The following is a 15,483-nucleotide window of genomic DNA, read 5'->3' as shown; positions in this document are numbered from 1 at the left end:
ACCTCAGTAAAAAAAAAAAAAACCTTTGTTACTCCTAGCCAACAAAAACAGCACAGAAAAACAGTTATCTTACTTTTCAGTTGGAGTCTGCAACTGCGCCCCAAACCCCAAAATGGCGGCTCATACGTTAATAAACCGAGGCGGGTTGGAGGGAGGGGGATTTCTAACTATTAGAAGCGTTATGAGACGCTGTAGTCCTTGTCGAGGTTCTGCCTGTAGTTTTATATTTCCTTGTTTTACTCTGGAGCCGCCGCCGCCGCCCTGTTTGTTTTGGTTTGTTTACTTCCTGCTTTCCTGTCTTTTCCCGCCCATTTTCATACCCACGTCTGTCTCATCAGCCAATCAGCTCCTCCCACGTGCGTCTCTATAAGTCCCGCCCTCTCATCGTTCCGACGTTATATAGAAAATAATGGAAACCAATAACAACAGAATATCGGTCACAACAATCACAGCAAAAACAACAACAATAAACTCAATATAAAAGCAAAAATATATGAGTCTGGTGATGGATGCACGTGTTGCAGTTACGAAGTTAAATATTTTTTAGAGCATAAATTATACAGAAGATATGGATGGACAGTCATAGTTCACTAGAATAATATTAAAATCTCAAAAACATTTTAAACTAAAAAACTTTATGCAGGATTTTTTTTTTTTTTAGAATAAAATAGTGCAGTAATTATTTCAGAGGGAATTATTGTCCTTTCTACTCTACTATAGGTCCATATTATTAAACAGCCTTAGTTTTCTTTTCTTTTTTTAGATGAAGCTGTTAAATCACAACTCGTTGTTAAAGATTAAATCAGCGTCTTTAAGACAGGAAAAGTCCAAAACGCATAAATATTGAGTATTAAATACAGCAATTCTGCCTGATTTGCCTTGATTGAAGCCAACATCTGCCAATTTGGTGATGTTTGAGTGCAGGTGGTGTTTATGATGTGTCGCCATGTACAGTGTGTGTGTGTGTGTGATTACGAGTGTGCACGGTGACAGGAGGTGAGGGTTCAAACCGGAGGACAGCTCGGTGTTCCTCTTCCAGCAAAAAATGCAGACGCTTCCAAATCGCCCAGGTTGTCCTCAGGTCTGTCCTCAAAGACTCAAAGGGTCTCTGGTCCTCTTCTGCCACCTAGTGGTAGCAAGAAAGAAGTGCATCTGTCGTTCAGATACAAACAAGCAGCCTTCAAATGATGTTTTAATGAATTTCCAGATTGTTTTTATACTTTTGCTGTTATTTTTCAAAATGTTTAAAGAAGTTGTTGCCTTGTTTCTTGTATGTTATAAAAGTAAATAATCAAAGAAATTGATCAATTATCTATGCAACAGGCTTAAAATACTGGAGTCATTAAAAAATAAACAAACTGTTAAACTAATGAACAGTTATGGTATTAATTTGAGGAAGAAATAACCATTTATGCATAATTATTTAATATTTCTTTATCTTATTAATCAAATATATTTTTTCATTGATTTCCACAAACCTTTATTTATACAATTATTGATACATTTATCTCAATATATTTCTTAATAATTATATTTTTTTGCCTGTTAGGCTTTCCATATTGGAGGAGTGACAGTGATGCAGTGTGATGACTCAGCACGTTTCAAAGACTAAACAGCAGCACAATAAGACAACCACGATACATATCTTGAATAGCACAGATAAATAAACGTAATTATATAGAGTACATTGAAGTTCTTGTTTTATACGTTAATTGATATCTACGGCAGATTATTTTAAGTTTATTTACTCGTGAACGTAAGAAAGTTTCAGACTAAAAATTTTGGGTCTCTTTTCTGCTTCTCTGCCTGCAGGGAGATCAGGTTTGTAATTAGTGCCTTGCTCAAAGGTTAGACTCCTGCTTAATTCAAGAGCTGTCTCACCAACAAGTTATAACAAAATGTGGTTATTTGCTTTGATATTGACATTTTTGAGGTCATGAGTGACAAAAATTGTTAGATTCAATTATTATAATTTTTTTTAAATCATTGTGGTAGAAATCACCAGCAAATTGTGCTAAAATCGGAGATCCTCCGCTTTAATTGTCCTCTAAACTATGCTGTTTTTTTATGTGTGTGTGTGTGTGTGTGTGTGTGTGTGTGTGTGTGTGTGTGTGTGTGTGTGTGTGTGTGTGTGTGTGTGTGTGTGTGTGTGTGTGTGTGTGTGTGTGTGTGTGTGTGTGCGTGTGTGGCAGTGGGACTGACAGTCATTGCCACAAGGTCAGAGGTCACCGTTTATCTTCCCTACATCCGCACACATACTTGTTGCAGCTTATGTAACATATTTACAGCCGGAGCCTAATTGCACTACACACACACACACACACACACACACACACACACACACACACACACACACACACACACACACACACACACACACACACACACACACACACACACACACACACACACACACTTTACTGAGGTCAGCACCTCTGTCTGACTTTTTTTTTTGAGTTTTTCCCATCGTCGTTTACTCGGCAGCCCTCGAACCCTCGTAACTTTATTTTGAAATCTCATCCTGTCATTTTCCAAAGATACCAAATCTGTAATCGGTCCAGATGATCCAAATAAAACCCGCCAAATGAAACTATTGCTGGTCTCTGTAAGGAGTCCTAATAATGGGACGGTGAATCCATTGTGGGCCATTTTTGGAAAGGGAAACCCCTGGTTGATTCAGGGTGGATGGGGGTTGGAGGGGGAGGGGGGGGGGGACAGGCCTGGACCAGGGCCCAGAGATCAGAGAGAGCCATCACTGAGCTGTTGTCAGTGGGCCCAAAATTGTTCTCATCTATTACCAGACCGGCCCTCAACTAATCTGTCTCATCTGGGGAGGGAGGGAGGGGGGGGGGGTGTCAGGTTTGGCCCATGAAAATCCTTTTAAAAGCTCTTTAAAATGATGGTTAAATTCAAAGATTAGCATCAGTTTACTGTCATTTTGTGAAAGCTGGAAACATCTCTCTGGCCACCAAGCTGGCTGCTTTAAATAAACAAGTGAACTACAAAGTGATTTAAATGAGTGTTTCCTTTGCCAAGATACAGCGTTGTTAAATGCGGACCACACAGCAGCCTTGGTTTGGTTTGTAGCGTGCCACGACGCCTATAATTGCGGCCGCAGGCTGAATCTTTTTGGATCCGTGTTGTCGTTGCTGCCGGGAGCGATTACTTGGGATTACCGTGGCAGTACAAGCGAGCATTATGAATTGTCTGCATCTTTCTCTGCTGTAAGTAACTCGATATGCGGTGAGAGCGGCTTTGGGCTGCGCCGGTCTTGTCCGGCGCTCATTTTACCGTGCGACCTCGTCTGACCGGACATTTCAGAGATTGTCCGACAAGAGTACAGTTAAACCTCCCGGTGCCCTTCGACACCGGACCGATCAGCTCTTTGGATGTTGTGTTGCCCATCTTGTGTATTAGAAGTAGTCGTTGGAACGAGTCCCAGTGTAAGAAAATAGTGATGATGTTATGTTGAGTGTACATCATCCGGTTTTGGTCCTTGACAACATCCTGCGACCATATTTGGATGAGTTGAAATTATGTTTTGATTTGATGAGAGAAGTTGAATGGGAGTCTATGGAGCCTTTTTGGAGCCGACCTCTGGTGGCACTCGGTGGTACTGCAGCTTAAAGCCTCGTTTTTCAGACCGGGCAGCTGCGACCGTTTTTATATTTTTGTGTGTGTCAGACTTCACTTGGAATCTGTCAAAGTGTGTAATACAGACGTCGTTAAAGGGAAGTGCGCGTTCGACGCGTCCGGCGTTGTCTTGACGTGAGAATAACTCGAACGTAAATAGAAGCGGGAGGTCGTGTGAGTAGAGCCGAGTCATGATTAACTTCACCAATGAGAGCTGGTGTTGTTGCTCTTTCAGTTGTGCTCCAGGAGTCCTGCCAGCCAATCGGAAACAAATACTTTCCGCTTCCATTTGTCGTATTTTGTATAAAAGGGGCCAATAGGGACGTTTTTCCTTTCCAGGTAGAGTTTTTGAGACGATAAACCAAATTACAGATGACTGAACGGAAAGAGATTTCTACAAATAGAATAACACATTTAGGTGTAGAGGCCTCAATGTGAGAAGTTATCTTCAGTCTTTAAAGTGGTCCTTTAATACAGGAATATTTACAGTATGTAGGAGTTGTATCCAGGTTGGTGTGAAAACTCTCCTCCCCGAAACGTGCATTTTCCACATCACCTGTACTCCGTCTGCACTTGTCACCGCGTCCTCCTTCCTTTCTCACCTTTCTGCTGCTGAACAGACCGCCGGACGGGGACGCGAGTGTTTGAACGCTGGCTGCTGACCGAGCCGGCCGTACTGGAAACTGGGAACGTCAGTTTATAGGTCAAGTTTTTCCAGTGTTGACAGACAGATGGGTGCCGGCATATATAGGCGCCGGGGCGCTTTGTCACCCCCCTCCAGATATCGGACACGTCTCGGCGAGCGCGATCTGTTCATTGTGTTATATCTGTGGCAGGCTGTCCTTGTTCATTTTCTCTGCGGCAACACACATGCAGGAAGTTTTTCCTCTCCCACAATCCCCTCTCTTCTCAGGTGTCAGATGGGGATCACCTGTTTCCTGTCTCCCCCCCTCCCTCCCTTCCTCCATCCGTCTCGTCCTTCACAATCGATCGACTCCACATGAAACATAAAAAAAAAAAAAAAAAAAAAAAATAATAGAATTCCCTAAAAGCACTTTAAACTTTTTACTTGAATTAATTCCTGTAAATGTTGACATCTGTCCGCATCAGGTTGAAAATTTATTTAGTTTATGGAAGTTTATGGAAGAGAATTCTAATCATAGAAAAATGGTTAAAAAAAATAAATAAAGCTGATATACTGCAGATAATTAGCTTTAAAATGAACAAACAGACAAAGTTTAATGTTCATATTCAACCATAATTTTAAGATTAAAAACAAAAAATTTACATACCCAGCATAAAATATCATTAAAATACACAAAGAAATAAGAAAAATACAGTAAACTACTTGTTAATTAGAATCAGTTATACAACTAAATGTGATAAATATTCAGCAGAGGTGGTGATTTGGTCAAATTAAACTTGATTATAATTCAGACTGCAGCCTCATTTAAAGAGCTTTGGCTAAAACAGATACACATTTTTTTGTACCTAAAATGAAACTTGTGGATCTCAAGGGAAGAAAAATGTGTTTGTGTGTGTGTGTCAAAGTCAGAAATACCCACAATCCTCGAGTCCTTAAGCGGTTAGTAAAGTTTTTATTGGCACCTGTCACTTCTCTTCCCTGCTGCGTAAAAACCATAAACTTCAACAATAATTCAGAAAATATTCTGCATTGCCACTTCACGCCTGCTGAAACACGAGTTCTATCAGCGAATCGGATTTGGAGATGCTGTTTATGTTTATGTTTTTTTCCGCCCGTACATTTGTATTTGTTTGTCTTCACTTTTACGGCGTCATATTCCAGGCTGCAGATATTTGGGATTCTGACACCCGACTGAAGGAGGCTTTTGAAGTGTCTCAAATGTCACATAGCGACCCTGCCACCGCCCCCCTCTATAAACCCCCATCAATCCCCAGCTGCACACCGAGCCCTCAGCTCTTATCACCCCCCCCCCCCCCCTGACGTCCATGGGGTGAGCTGCGCTTTTTTAATTTGGCAAACGGCCACTTGCTATTCTTAAAACTGAACTCTGCGCTGCATCGTCGGAGGACAGACATCCAGCTCTCCCTCCACGCGTCTTTTCCTCCTGCCTGCAGCTTTTGTCTCGCCACGATGGGTCTGTAGTTGTAGACCGTGTGAAAGCGGCTGGATCTGGAAGTGGGTGAATTCGTTTCGGGTCCTCCGTGAAGTCAGCCATGAGCTCCAGCCTCGTCAACTCCTTAGCCAAAGTTTATGATCCAAACCCTCTTCACGGTCAGAAGCCCGGTGGGAGGAAGTTCTCTATGAATGGATCAGACAAGTATCAAGCTGCTGCTGCTTCTTCTTCTTCTCTGTCCTCCTCCTCCTCCTCTCTCCGCGACGCCGCCCTGCGCGGTGTGGAGACCAGGATGGACTCCCTGAGCTCTCAGATGGAGCGCTTGCTCAACATGCAGCAGACCGTCCTGATCCGGCTGGACGGCCTGTCCCAGGACGTCAGGGTCATGGGTCGGGATCTGGCCTCTAGGCGCGATGGAGAAGAAGAAAAAAAAGAAGAAGAAGAAGAAGAAGAAAAGGAGCACGGGGGAAGACGCCGGTCGTCGGGGGCGGTGGAGGCTGCGGCGGCGTGCCGGGAGCTGCGCGGGGCCGTGGAGAAGGCCGGCGAGCGCGTAGAGAGCCAGGGGCGCAGGTTGGAAGGGGTGGAGAAGCTGCTGGAGGGCACCCAGCAGGTGATCAGCTTCATCGGGGAGGTGGTGAAGAGCTCCAGGCTCATGGAGCTTTTGTTCAAGCAGCCTGGAAGTAAAGGCAGCAGGAAGGTGAGAAGTTTCGAGACAGCTGCAAAAAAAGTTCTTCCATCTAGTTTTTCTTGTTCAGGGTTTTAAATGTGTAATCTTCTATGTTTCCCTTTTTGGATGTTGTGCACGGCACAGTGAGAGGTTTAATTTGCGTTCTCGTCATTGTGGCATTAACTGCTGTGTGAAAGGTTGGCATCCTCTTTGGCTGAATGTGTGACTACATGTTTAAACAGCTCGTTCTTAAACTAAAATACATACAGACATCCTTAACATGACTCCGAAGAAGCTTCTGAAATCAGTTTCTTTTTAATTTGGAAACTGCAGTTTATTCCTCCAAAACAAATCCGTTGTTGTTTGTTTTTTTATTCCTGCTGTGCGTCAACATGTGCTTCTCAGTAATGTTAAGTAGTTTTCCCTCCTGTACAGATTGTCAGGTGTAACTGATGAGAGTCAGACTTGTTATCTTAACCCCCCCCCACCCCCCTCTCTAGAAGCATGTGTTTATCAGCAGCGTGTTGGACCGCAGCTGCACAGACTCAGTTCAAGCACTCGTCTGAATTGCTGATATTAATTGATTAGATGTTCTGCCGTCCTTGTATGTAACGTGGTCTTGCGTCACATTTGTTAATGAGTGGAAACATCTTCTGGCCTGTCTATAAAAAAAACAAACAACAGCAATGTTGTGCATTTCAAAATCATGTTGCGATATCACCGTTGCATTTCATACTATCGTGTGTAAAGTGTGAAACGCCGTCCCGTGTGGCTCGGCGTGCCGCCTGCCACAGATTGTGTGTGACCTTTGACCTTTCCTCTCTCTGTACTCTCCTGGAGGAGGCATCCGCCAGGTAGAAACATCACACCTGAGTTAAGGGCGTTACCGCAGCAACAGAAACAAACATTCACCGTCTCATTGTTGTTGCAAATGGAAATATGGAGCATTTGTGTCGCAATCAGACTCTTGTCTACTTCTGAAGATGTTGTAAATATGAGACTTTAAATGTACCTGATTCAAGTGCATTTGGTTCTAACATACAATGTCTAATTCTTCTTCTTCTTCTTCTTCTTCTTCTTCTTCTTCTTCTTCTTCTTCTTCTTCTTCTTCTTCTTCTTCTTCATCAAGGCAAAGGATGACAAGGACAAAGCCAAACTGAGCCTGAAGGGCTTGAAGGCCCAGAAGAAGAGGAAACCTCAGGACACGTCAGGTAGGAAGTTACTACATAACCTGAGCAGTTCAGTTTTTAATCCTATAAAGATAAACGATTTTGCAATTCTACATTTGAAAAAAAATCCACTTGCCTCTGCTGTGTGGGGGAACAAACCATGTCATAGTGACACATGTAGTTCGGCATGTCTGCACTGCAACTTCTTTTTTACTTATCGGATGACATATGCAGACATGCATGTAACTCTTTATCTGCAATAATCCCCCCCCCTCCATCCCTTTCCCCCCTCCCCGTGCTCCCCGATGCCAACTTTGCACACTATGTTTGCATGTGAGCTTAACGACATGCTGAAACGAGCGTAGTGTTTCCAGCATTCATCTCAAGCCAACCTGATACGATACAACCCGTCGCTCCACCATGTCGGTGTGGTTGTTGTTGCCTCGCATGAAAAGTGACCTGCGTTCAGGTTTAGGCACCAAAAAAACCCAACATGTGGTTTGGTTCAGGAAAACTGACGACCCGGGGGCCCCCGTCGGGGGTGGGCGGGGTCTTAAAAAAAACCTGGAATAAAAAAAGTTTGTTTTTGTTTGCAAGTTTTTATTTCTAAGCTTGTAGTGTTATGATTTCATAGAAATTGTCTGAATAAATCAAGAAAACAAAAGCACCCCCCTCCTCCCCGTTAAAAGGTTTGAAATGGTTTCGTCCACCTGGGCTGGTATTCATCTGTAAAAGCAGCTAATTGCCTTTTTTTATACTGCACATAAGACAATCAAATTCTCCTAATCTCTGAATCTATTAAAAATAATTTCCCGGTGGCTTGAGGGTCGTTACGAATGGATTCATTTGTAAAATATGTGTTAAATTTATGGATCGATTCTTTTTTTTTTGTGTGTGATTTTTGATCGGATCAGTGACTTTGATCTTTTTCTCAGGTTGATCAATCATCATATTACATATGAAAACGCTGATAAACCCTCACGGCCACGTCCTTGTTTTCCTCCCCTCCTCAGACATCTCCTCCCTGAACGAGCCGGTGCTGCAGGAGCAGGTGGAAAAGCTCAACCGGCAGAACACCGAGAATTCCCACGTCAACGCGGAGGCCGACGTCCAGAGGGGGGAGGACCGACGACAGGAGCCCGCCGAGCTCATCCTCGATGGGGGCGAGCAGTCGCAGGAGAGGACGAAGGAGAGGCTGGATGATGAAGAGGAGGGGGGCGACATCTTCGAGGACTCGGAGGAAGAAGAAAGGCAAAAAGGGGCAGATGAGGGCGGAAACGTTGAGGACGACGTCACCAAAAGGCGCAAAGGAGAAGCTGAATCAGAAAAGGCCCCGAGCGTCATTTCAGATATCTGCAGCGCCTCTCTTCTACCGCAGGAAAGGTATTTTATCGAGCCAATCAGAAAACATTTAAATATTTTTAAATAAATATTAAAATATTGAAGAAGTTTCCTATCTTTCTTCAACAGCTCCGAGGAGGCCGGCGACGTGGCCACTTGCAGCAAGCGGCGCGTCACGGAGGAAGACCTCGTGAAGGACGACCTCAAGAAGAGCCGGGTGGACGGCAGCAAAGTGAAAAACGCCGACGGGCAGGCGGCGGAGGGCGTCGAGCCGCGGGCCTCCGAGTCCGACGACGCCAAGACGGGAGCCGAGGAGGAGGAGGAGGAGGGGAAGGAGGGCGAGTCGGCCGTGAAGGAGTTTATTATCGGTGAGAAATTAAAATGTTTAGCGTTCACCAACGCATGAGGAGGAATTAAAGTTGGCCGTGACGAAGCCTCGAGTTCGTATTTTTTCCGGCGCCATCTTTGCTAGTTCGGAGCGGTTTGGAGCAGGAAGTGACCATATTTGGGCGAGCTGGGGGAGGAGCCAGCGGTGGATCTGACTCCATCTGACTACACCTGATTGCACCACAGGGTTTAAATATGTGTAAATTTCAGCTTTTGGTAGAAGTTTGTACGGCAAAAAAAACTTTTGTGCCTACATCCACTTTTATTTTGAAATTTAGGCCTCTAGTGTACTTCAGTCAGTAATCATTGAGTTTATGTAATATATTCTTTTCTTTGTGTGTAGTTTACAGCAAAATGCTTCACTTTTTAATCCAGTTTCTATTTACAAACCTGCTCTTTTAGCTTCTATTGAGCTCATTTACATAAAAACACAATATTCTTAGTCGTCATTTAAGGAATTTAGTTGCAAACGACGGAACTCGTGAGCTCAAGTTTCCCCCAAAATCCTGGCCGTGGTCCTGTTTGGCAGATCTGTGTGTACCCGAGGTCTCCGTGACATTTGACTTTTCCGTTCCTCGGGACTTTAAAGCGGATTCGGTGTCATAACGCCGTGCCTGCTCGAGCGTCACCAACCTGTCAGCGAGCACAGCTGGCGGAGCAGATAATGAGTCGCTATTTCAATCCACTTTGTTTCTGGGGGTTGTGGTGGTGGTGGGGGAGGGGGGGGACTGAGGGGCTTCTTCCTCAAGCCTACAGTCACTTCCTTTCTCTTTATTGATTTCTTCTGTCGTCTCCTCAAGACTCCAGTCCTCCGCCGCTGGCGCCCTTCGACCACCTCATCGTGACTCCCAAACCCCATCAGATCGCCACCTACTACACCATCAACAGAGAAGAAGTCCTGGGAGGGTGAGCGAGACCAAACGGGGAGAATAACTCCCGTCTGTCGTTCTCACGAGGATCTCACACTCTGCTAATGTTTTTATTTTCTTCCCAAGACCCTCCTAAAGGGCAAAATGATTGTGATCCCCGTGGGTGGGGGGGAGAGGGGTGGGGGTGCGGGGGACTTGCGAAATAGCGGACCTCTCTCTGATGTAATAGACCGGCGCTAAATCCTGCCTCTCAAACCGAAGATTACTCCTCCGCACGCAAGCACATTTCTCAAATTACTGACATGATGGCACCGAACACAAGGCTAATTTCTAAATGACTCCGCGAGCTCATTATAATGTTTGTTTATAGGTAACAAATTCTTATTTTCATGTGATTCATTTGGGAATTTGTTTTCGAATTAAAGCTGATTGTTTTGACCTATAAAACCCGCAAATTAGTTCCCATACGTCTTAAAATATCTGGGGATTGTTTGACCGACGTACATATTTATGGTTTTAAATGTTATTTTAACCAAAGTAATACAATCAAATCTTCACCAGCAAAACCTTCAGGATGTCTGCTTCATATTTCAGCTGAAGAATTTTTAGTGTTTAATGATAAAATTAATTTTCCAACACGCTTCGTCTTCATCCGTCCGTGTGTGTGTGTGTGTGTGTTTTGCTTTCCTTCCTTCAGGGGACGTTTTGGACAAGTCCACAAGTGCATAGAGAACTCGTCCGGTCTGATTTTGGCTGCCAAGATCATCAAAGCCAGGAGCCAGAAAGAGAAGGTGCGGTAATAATAACGAAGCGAAGGAATGCCGAATATGAAACAGAATACTCGTTCGGCCGTCAAGTCGCCCCCCCAGACGGCCCTAATGGACGGGTCGCTTTTATCGTTGCTAAGCACCATAAAGGATTTTAAAAATAGACAGCGGCTTCGGGCGGTCCGCCACAGGTCGTCGGCGTCATTGTGTCTTTATTTATTTCAGGTCAGGTCAGGTGTCCGAGCATTGCCGCGTGGTTACAGTATCTGTCATCTGAAATATTCAAAAATCCTCCAGTGTTGCCGTCAGCAGTCGACACTTCCTGTCTGACTGCGAACCATTCGTCCGACCGGCCGCCTAATAATTCACTTTACATAAGACATCATCTGAACTGCAGCTCTTCTCCAAAGAACAAGATTTTTATTTTTTTATTCAACGCTAGAACTTTAAAGCTCATATATTTATATGAGCTGCTGGCACACAAAAAAAACCTCGTGGGTCATTATTTTGGAGGTCATAAGTGCTAAAATCCAGTTTTGACTTTGCAATTTTACAGTTTTTCAGTAATTAACTTCTTAGATTCTTAGAAACCACAAACCACTCTTTACTAATCTCAATTTATAAATCTTGAACTTCTATACGTGGCTCCGTATTGTTTAATCCCAGCGTTTCCGTCTGTCTCCATCAGGATGTGGTGAGGAATGAGATCCAGGTGATGAACCAGCTGAACCACGCCAACCTCATCCAGCTGTACGCCGCCTTCGAGTCGCGCCACGACATCATTCTCGTCATGGAGTAGTAAGTCCGTACCTCAGGGTTCACGTACGTATGAATGCAACCTCCACCTGGCTGTAATTGTGTGTGTGTGTGTGTGTGTGTGTGTCGCAGTGTGGAGGGAGGGGAGCTGTTCGACCGCATCATCGACGAGAACTACAACCTGACGGAGCTGGACACGGTGCTGTTCATACGGCAGATCTGCGAGGGGCTGCAGTACATGCACAAGATGTACATCCTACACCTCGACCTCAAGGTAAACCTTAAAGTTTGGGCTCCCTTAGTCTCACCGGAATAAGCTGCAATACCACCGAGTGCCACCAGAGGCTGCAAAAAGCCTGTGGTGCAGTCAGGTTACGGCTATCAGTGGGCGGGGCAAAGTAACGGCGGGCATCCAATCAGATCAGTCAGAGCCACCGCTCGCTCCTCCCCCAGCTCGTCCAAATATGGTCACTAATTGTGATGTATTTTAATTTCAGTGCAATATATTTTTCATTTTTTTACCTTTTTAAATTTTTTTATTTGAGATACATAGAAAATGTAGATTTGTCTGTCAATCTTTTTTAAAAAGACGTTTGCAAGGTTTTCTGCTTTAATCTAACGTCTCTTTCTCTTTCAGTTCGTCTCAGAAGGAGGAATTTGTCTGAAACTCTGAGTTTGTCTTCTCTTTCAGCCAGAGAACATTCTTTGTGTCAGCAGAGCTACTAACAAGATCAAAATCATCGACTTTGGCCTGGCCAGGAGGTAAAAAGTTTTTTACACTCGTCTTATCTTTCTGAACTTGCCTTTCTGAGCCCGGTGAACGTCTCTCATGTGTCTGCTGTCGGTGTCCCGTGCAGGTATAAACCCAGGGAGAAGCTGAGGGTCAACTTTGGGACGCCCGAATTTTTAGCTCCCGAAGTCATCAACTACGAGTTCGTTTCATTCCCCACGGACATGTGGAGTCTCGGCGTCATCACTTACATGCTGTGAGTCCAGGATGTTCATTCAGACACACAAATAGAGACACAACCCTATCCTGTTGTAACAACACCCCCCACATCCCCCCGTCTCTCGTCCGCCTCCGTCCAGGCTCAGCGGGTTGTCTCCGTTCCTGGGCGACGACGACAACGAGACGCTGAACAACATCCTGGCCTGCCAGTGGAACTTCGAGGAGGAGGAGTTCACGGACATCTCCGACGAGGCCAAAGACTTCATCACGCGCCTGCTGGTGAAGAGCAAGAGCTGGAGGATGAGCGCAGCCGAGTCCCTCAGGCACCCCTGGCTGTCCGACCGGAGTCTGCACTACCGGCTGAACCAGAAGGTAACCTGGAGGTCCCGCCAAGAGATTTTTTTTCTCAAGGCATTCTTGCGATTTCGCGTTCGTAGTGGCGGACAGAGTTGACCTTTGACCTTTGACCACCAAAATTGGGCTCAGTTCATTCTGGAGTTCAATTGAACATTTGTGAAAAAGAATTCCTGAAATATATCGCGAGCATAGTATCGGTTCACTGACGGTACCAAGTGAATGTTTTATCCAAGTTGTAAAGAAATTCCCTCAAAGCGTTCTAGAGACATCGCGAACGGGACAGACCTATGAGAGACAGAGACGTGAGGTCGTGGGGACCTTGAACTTTGACCTTTGACCACCAAACTCCAATCCTTGAGGCCGAGCTAACGATTGTGTCGCATTTGAAGAAATTCAATCGAGGCGTTCCGTAGATATCACAGATCACGTGAACGTGTTGGATTGAAGTTCACAGTGGCCTTGACCTTTGACCTTTATCGCCCCAAAAATCAAACGAGTTCATCCTTGGTATCAAGAGAAGGTTTTTGCCAAGTTTGAAGAATATCCCTCGAGGCATTCTTGAGATATCGACCTGAAAATCTAGTGACCTTAAATTGATTTATTTCTTCATTACTTTGAGAAAAAAACATTCTTTGTATGTTAAAAAAAAAACTTGTTCGTAGAAACAAAAGATTTTAAAAGACTTTAACTTTAAATAGTGCAATAAATAAGAAAAATCTTCTATTTGCAGAAAAACAAGTGCCACTCCACACACGCTCCTCCAGCCGAGAGCTAGACAGGTACGTTTTCTGTTAGCTTTTAATTCCTTATCAGCTTAAAGTAGCTATTTTAAAGCTGTTTTATGTTAACGAAATTTTTGTTTTGTTTTTGCTTTCCCCTCCTAGAAACACTGAGGGCCCCTCAGCATGCCTTTTGACAACGAAGGGCCCCCCCGACCCCCCCGGGAGCCTAACACTGGACCAATGCTGCTGTAACCTGTTGTTGCCACCAGATAACGAACCCTCTGCCTAGAGTCCTCACGTTTAGCTCATAGCTTGTAGTCCCCCCCCCCTCCCACCCCCACCACCCCCGGGGCCTGAACAGTGACTCTGCTAGCACAAAACTTCAGACCGAACCAGCGAGGACTCTGCAGCTTCGGTGGTGTCTGAATACTGTAAAAAAAAAAAAAAAAAAAAAAATGATTTAACCTGTAAAAAAAAATCCACACTATTCAATATAACTGTCCCTTCAACTGCTTCCACACGTGCCACCGCAAACCCTGTCAATTAACCCGTTTTTTCACGTTGTCCTGTTTTGTTCTTTGTTTTTTTTTGCATGCTTTGCACTTTTTTTGGCCTCTTCAAACAACTCTGAACAAAAGATAGTGTGAATGCTGTTATTTAAATAATATATTTTTGTGAATACTTTTTATTTTTTTTTTTCCTTTTCTTTTACAAGTCTTATTAAAAAAACAATTTTCTTTCTTGAACCTAAGGTAAAAAAAAAAAAAAAAAAAAAAAGAAAAAAGGACATTCAGAAGTTGGTTGAATTTGACGTCACAGCACATTAATTTATCTTTGTATATAACACAACACTGCGCCTGAACACTTTTTCTAGTTGCCTTCTGTTTTCCGCTAAGCTCACCTGGTTTTTTTTCCGGCAGTTCGGAGTAGCCCTCTCACCTTCCATGAAGGCGTATAACGAACAACAGAATACTACCTACGAATGATTCATGACTGAAGTGGATTCTTATGTTCATTTATTTCCTGGTTTGGCACCAGACTGTACTTGAAGTACAAATCTTTTCCTCGAGATGTGATGTTTTGGGGTTTTTTTTTCTTCCAGGGGAGTTAAACAAGGATTTTACTCTGTAAAAATGCAAAAGTTCAGCTTGATGGAAAAAGCCAACAGCTTTATTATCGCGTTTGTTTCACGTCAATGGGAAGTTTTGAGGAACTATTCGACGCCGTTTGTTGGCTGTTTTCCGTCTGAACAAATTTAAAAGCTTCTTGTGATTTGAATACTTGTTAATTTGAAATTTAATGATACCTTTTTCAAGTTTTCTTGTGTAACAACGAGACGTAAATAAATAAATAAATGTAGAATATAAATAAGTTAATAAATGACGTACTCCAGAAAACATTTCCAGTGTTTCTTGGAAGTTAGACTGAGTCTGACCACGAGTGAAGATACTCCTATTTTACTTTTTGCTTTTATTCGTTTCAAATTTAAGACATTTTTCATTACAAGTGATAAAATTAGCTTAACAATTTGAAAAATATGCGTTAATTTTATGATATCTTGGTATTTGTTGACACCCTTTGACATCAACAACTTTATTTAAATGCTGTGAAATGTTGTAATGTTTTAGCTCACCCCGAGTGTTTGGCTTTGTTTCTTTGGTCAATGATGGAAATGAGCTGATATTTGACTGCTGAACCTTGAAATACAGCAGAGTTTTAATATATCATAATTTATTTTATTTTGAAATGTTTCTAAATCCTCAAACT

At 43.6% G+C, this 15,483-nt stretch overlaps 1 protein-coding gene across 1 annotated transcript; it reads left to right on the top strand.

The window, feature by feature from the left end:
- Positions 1-5,652: 5,652 nt before the first annotated feature.
- On the top strand, positions 5,653-15,113 carry mylk4b (myosin light chain kinase family, member 4b). Its single transcript, XM_069716811.1, has 13 exons — positions 5,653-6,429; positions 7,529-7,610; positions 8,582-8,951; positions 9,039-9,277; positions 10,097-10,202; positions 10,863-10,956; positions 11,621-11,730; positions 11,821-11,962; positions 12,380-12,450; positions 12,546-12,674; positions 12,778-13,009; positions 13,725-13,773; positions 13,879-15,113. The coding sequence occupies exons 1-12, from the start codon at positions 5,833-5,835 to the stop codon at positions 13,767-13,769; spliced, it is 2,217 nt and encodes a 738-aa protein (XP_069572912.1). The 5' UTR covers positions 5,653-5,832; the 3' UTR covers positions 13,770-13,773; positions 13,879-15,113.
- Positions 15,114-15,483: the final 370 nt, after the last annotated feature.

Source organism: Brachyistius frenatus, unplaced genomic scaffold (assembly GCF_029030835.1).
Source record: "Brachyistius frenatus isolate BFR_SWC_R1_liver_20210118 unplaced genomic scaffold, ASM2903083v1 Contig_163, whole genome shotgun sequence".
NCBI lineage: Eukaryota > Metazoa > Chordata > Actinopteri > Embiotocidae > Brachyistius > Brachyistius frenatus.
This window is presented reverse-complemented; position numbering and strand designations above follow the sequence as displayed.

Bases quoted from the DNA above. Each gene is read 5' to 3' on its own strand.
- mylk4b (XM_069716811.1), top strand. From the start codon at position 5,833: ATGAGCTCCAGCCTCGTCAACTCCTTAGCCAAAGTTTATGATCCAAAC. The intron at 7,611-8,581 runs GTAGGAAGTTAC...TCCCCTCCTCAG, and splicing joins GAAACCTCAGGACACGTCAG to ACATCTCCTCCCTGAACGAG. The intron at 12,675-12,777 runs GTGAGTCCAGGA...GCCTCCGTCCAG, and splicing joins GGCGTCATCACTTACATGCT to GCTCAGCGGGTTGTCTCCGT.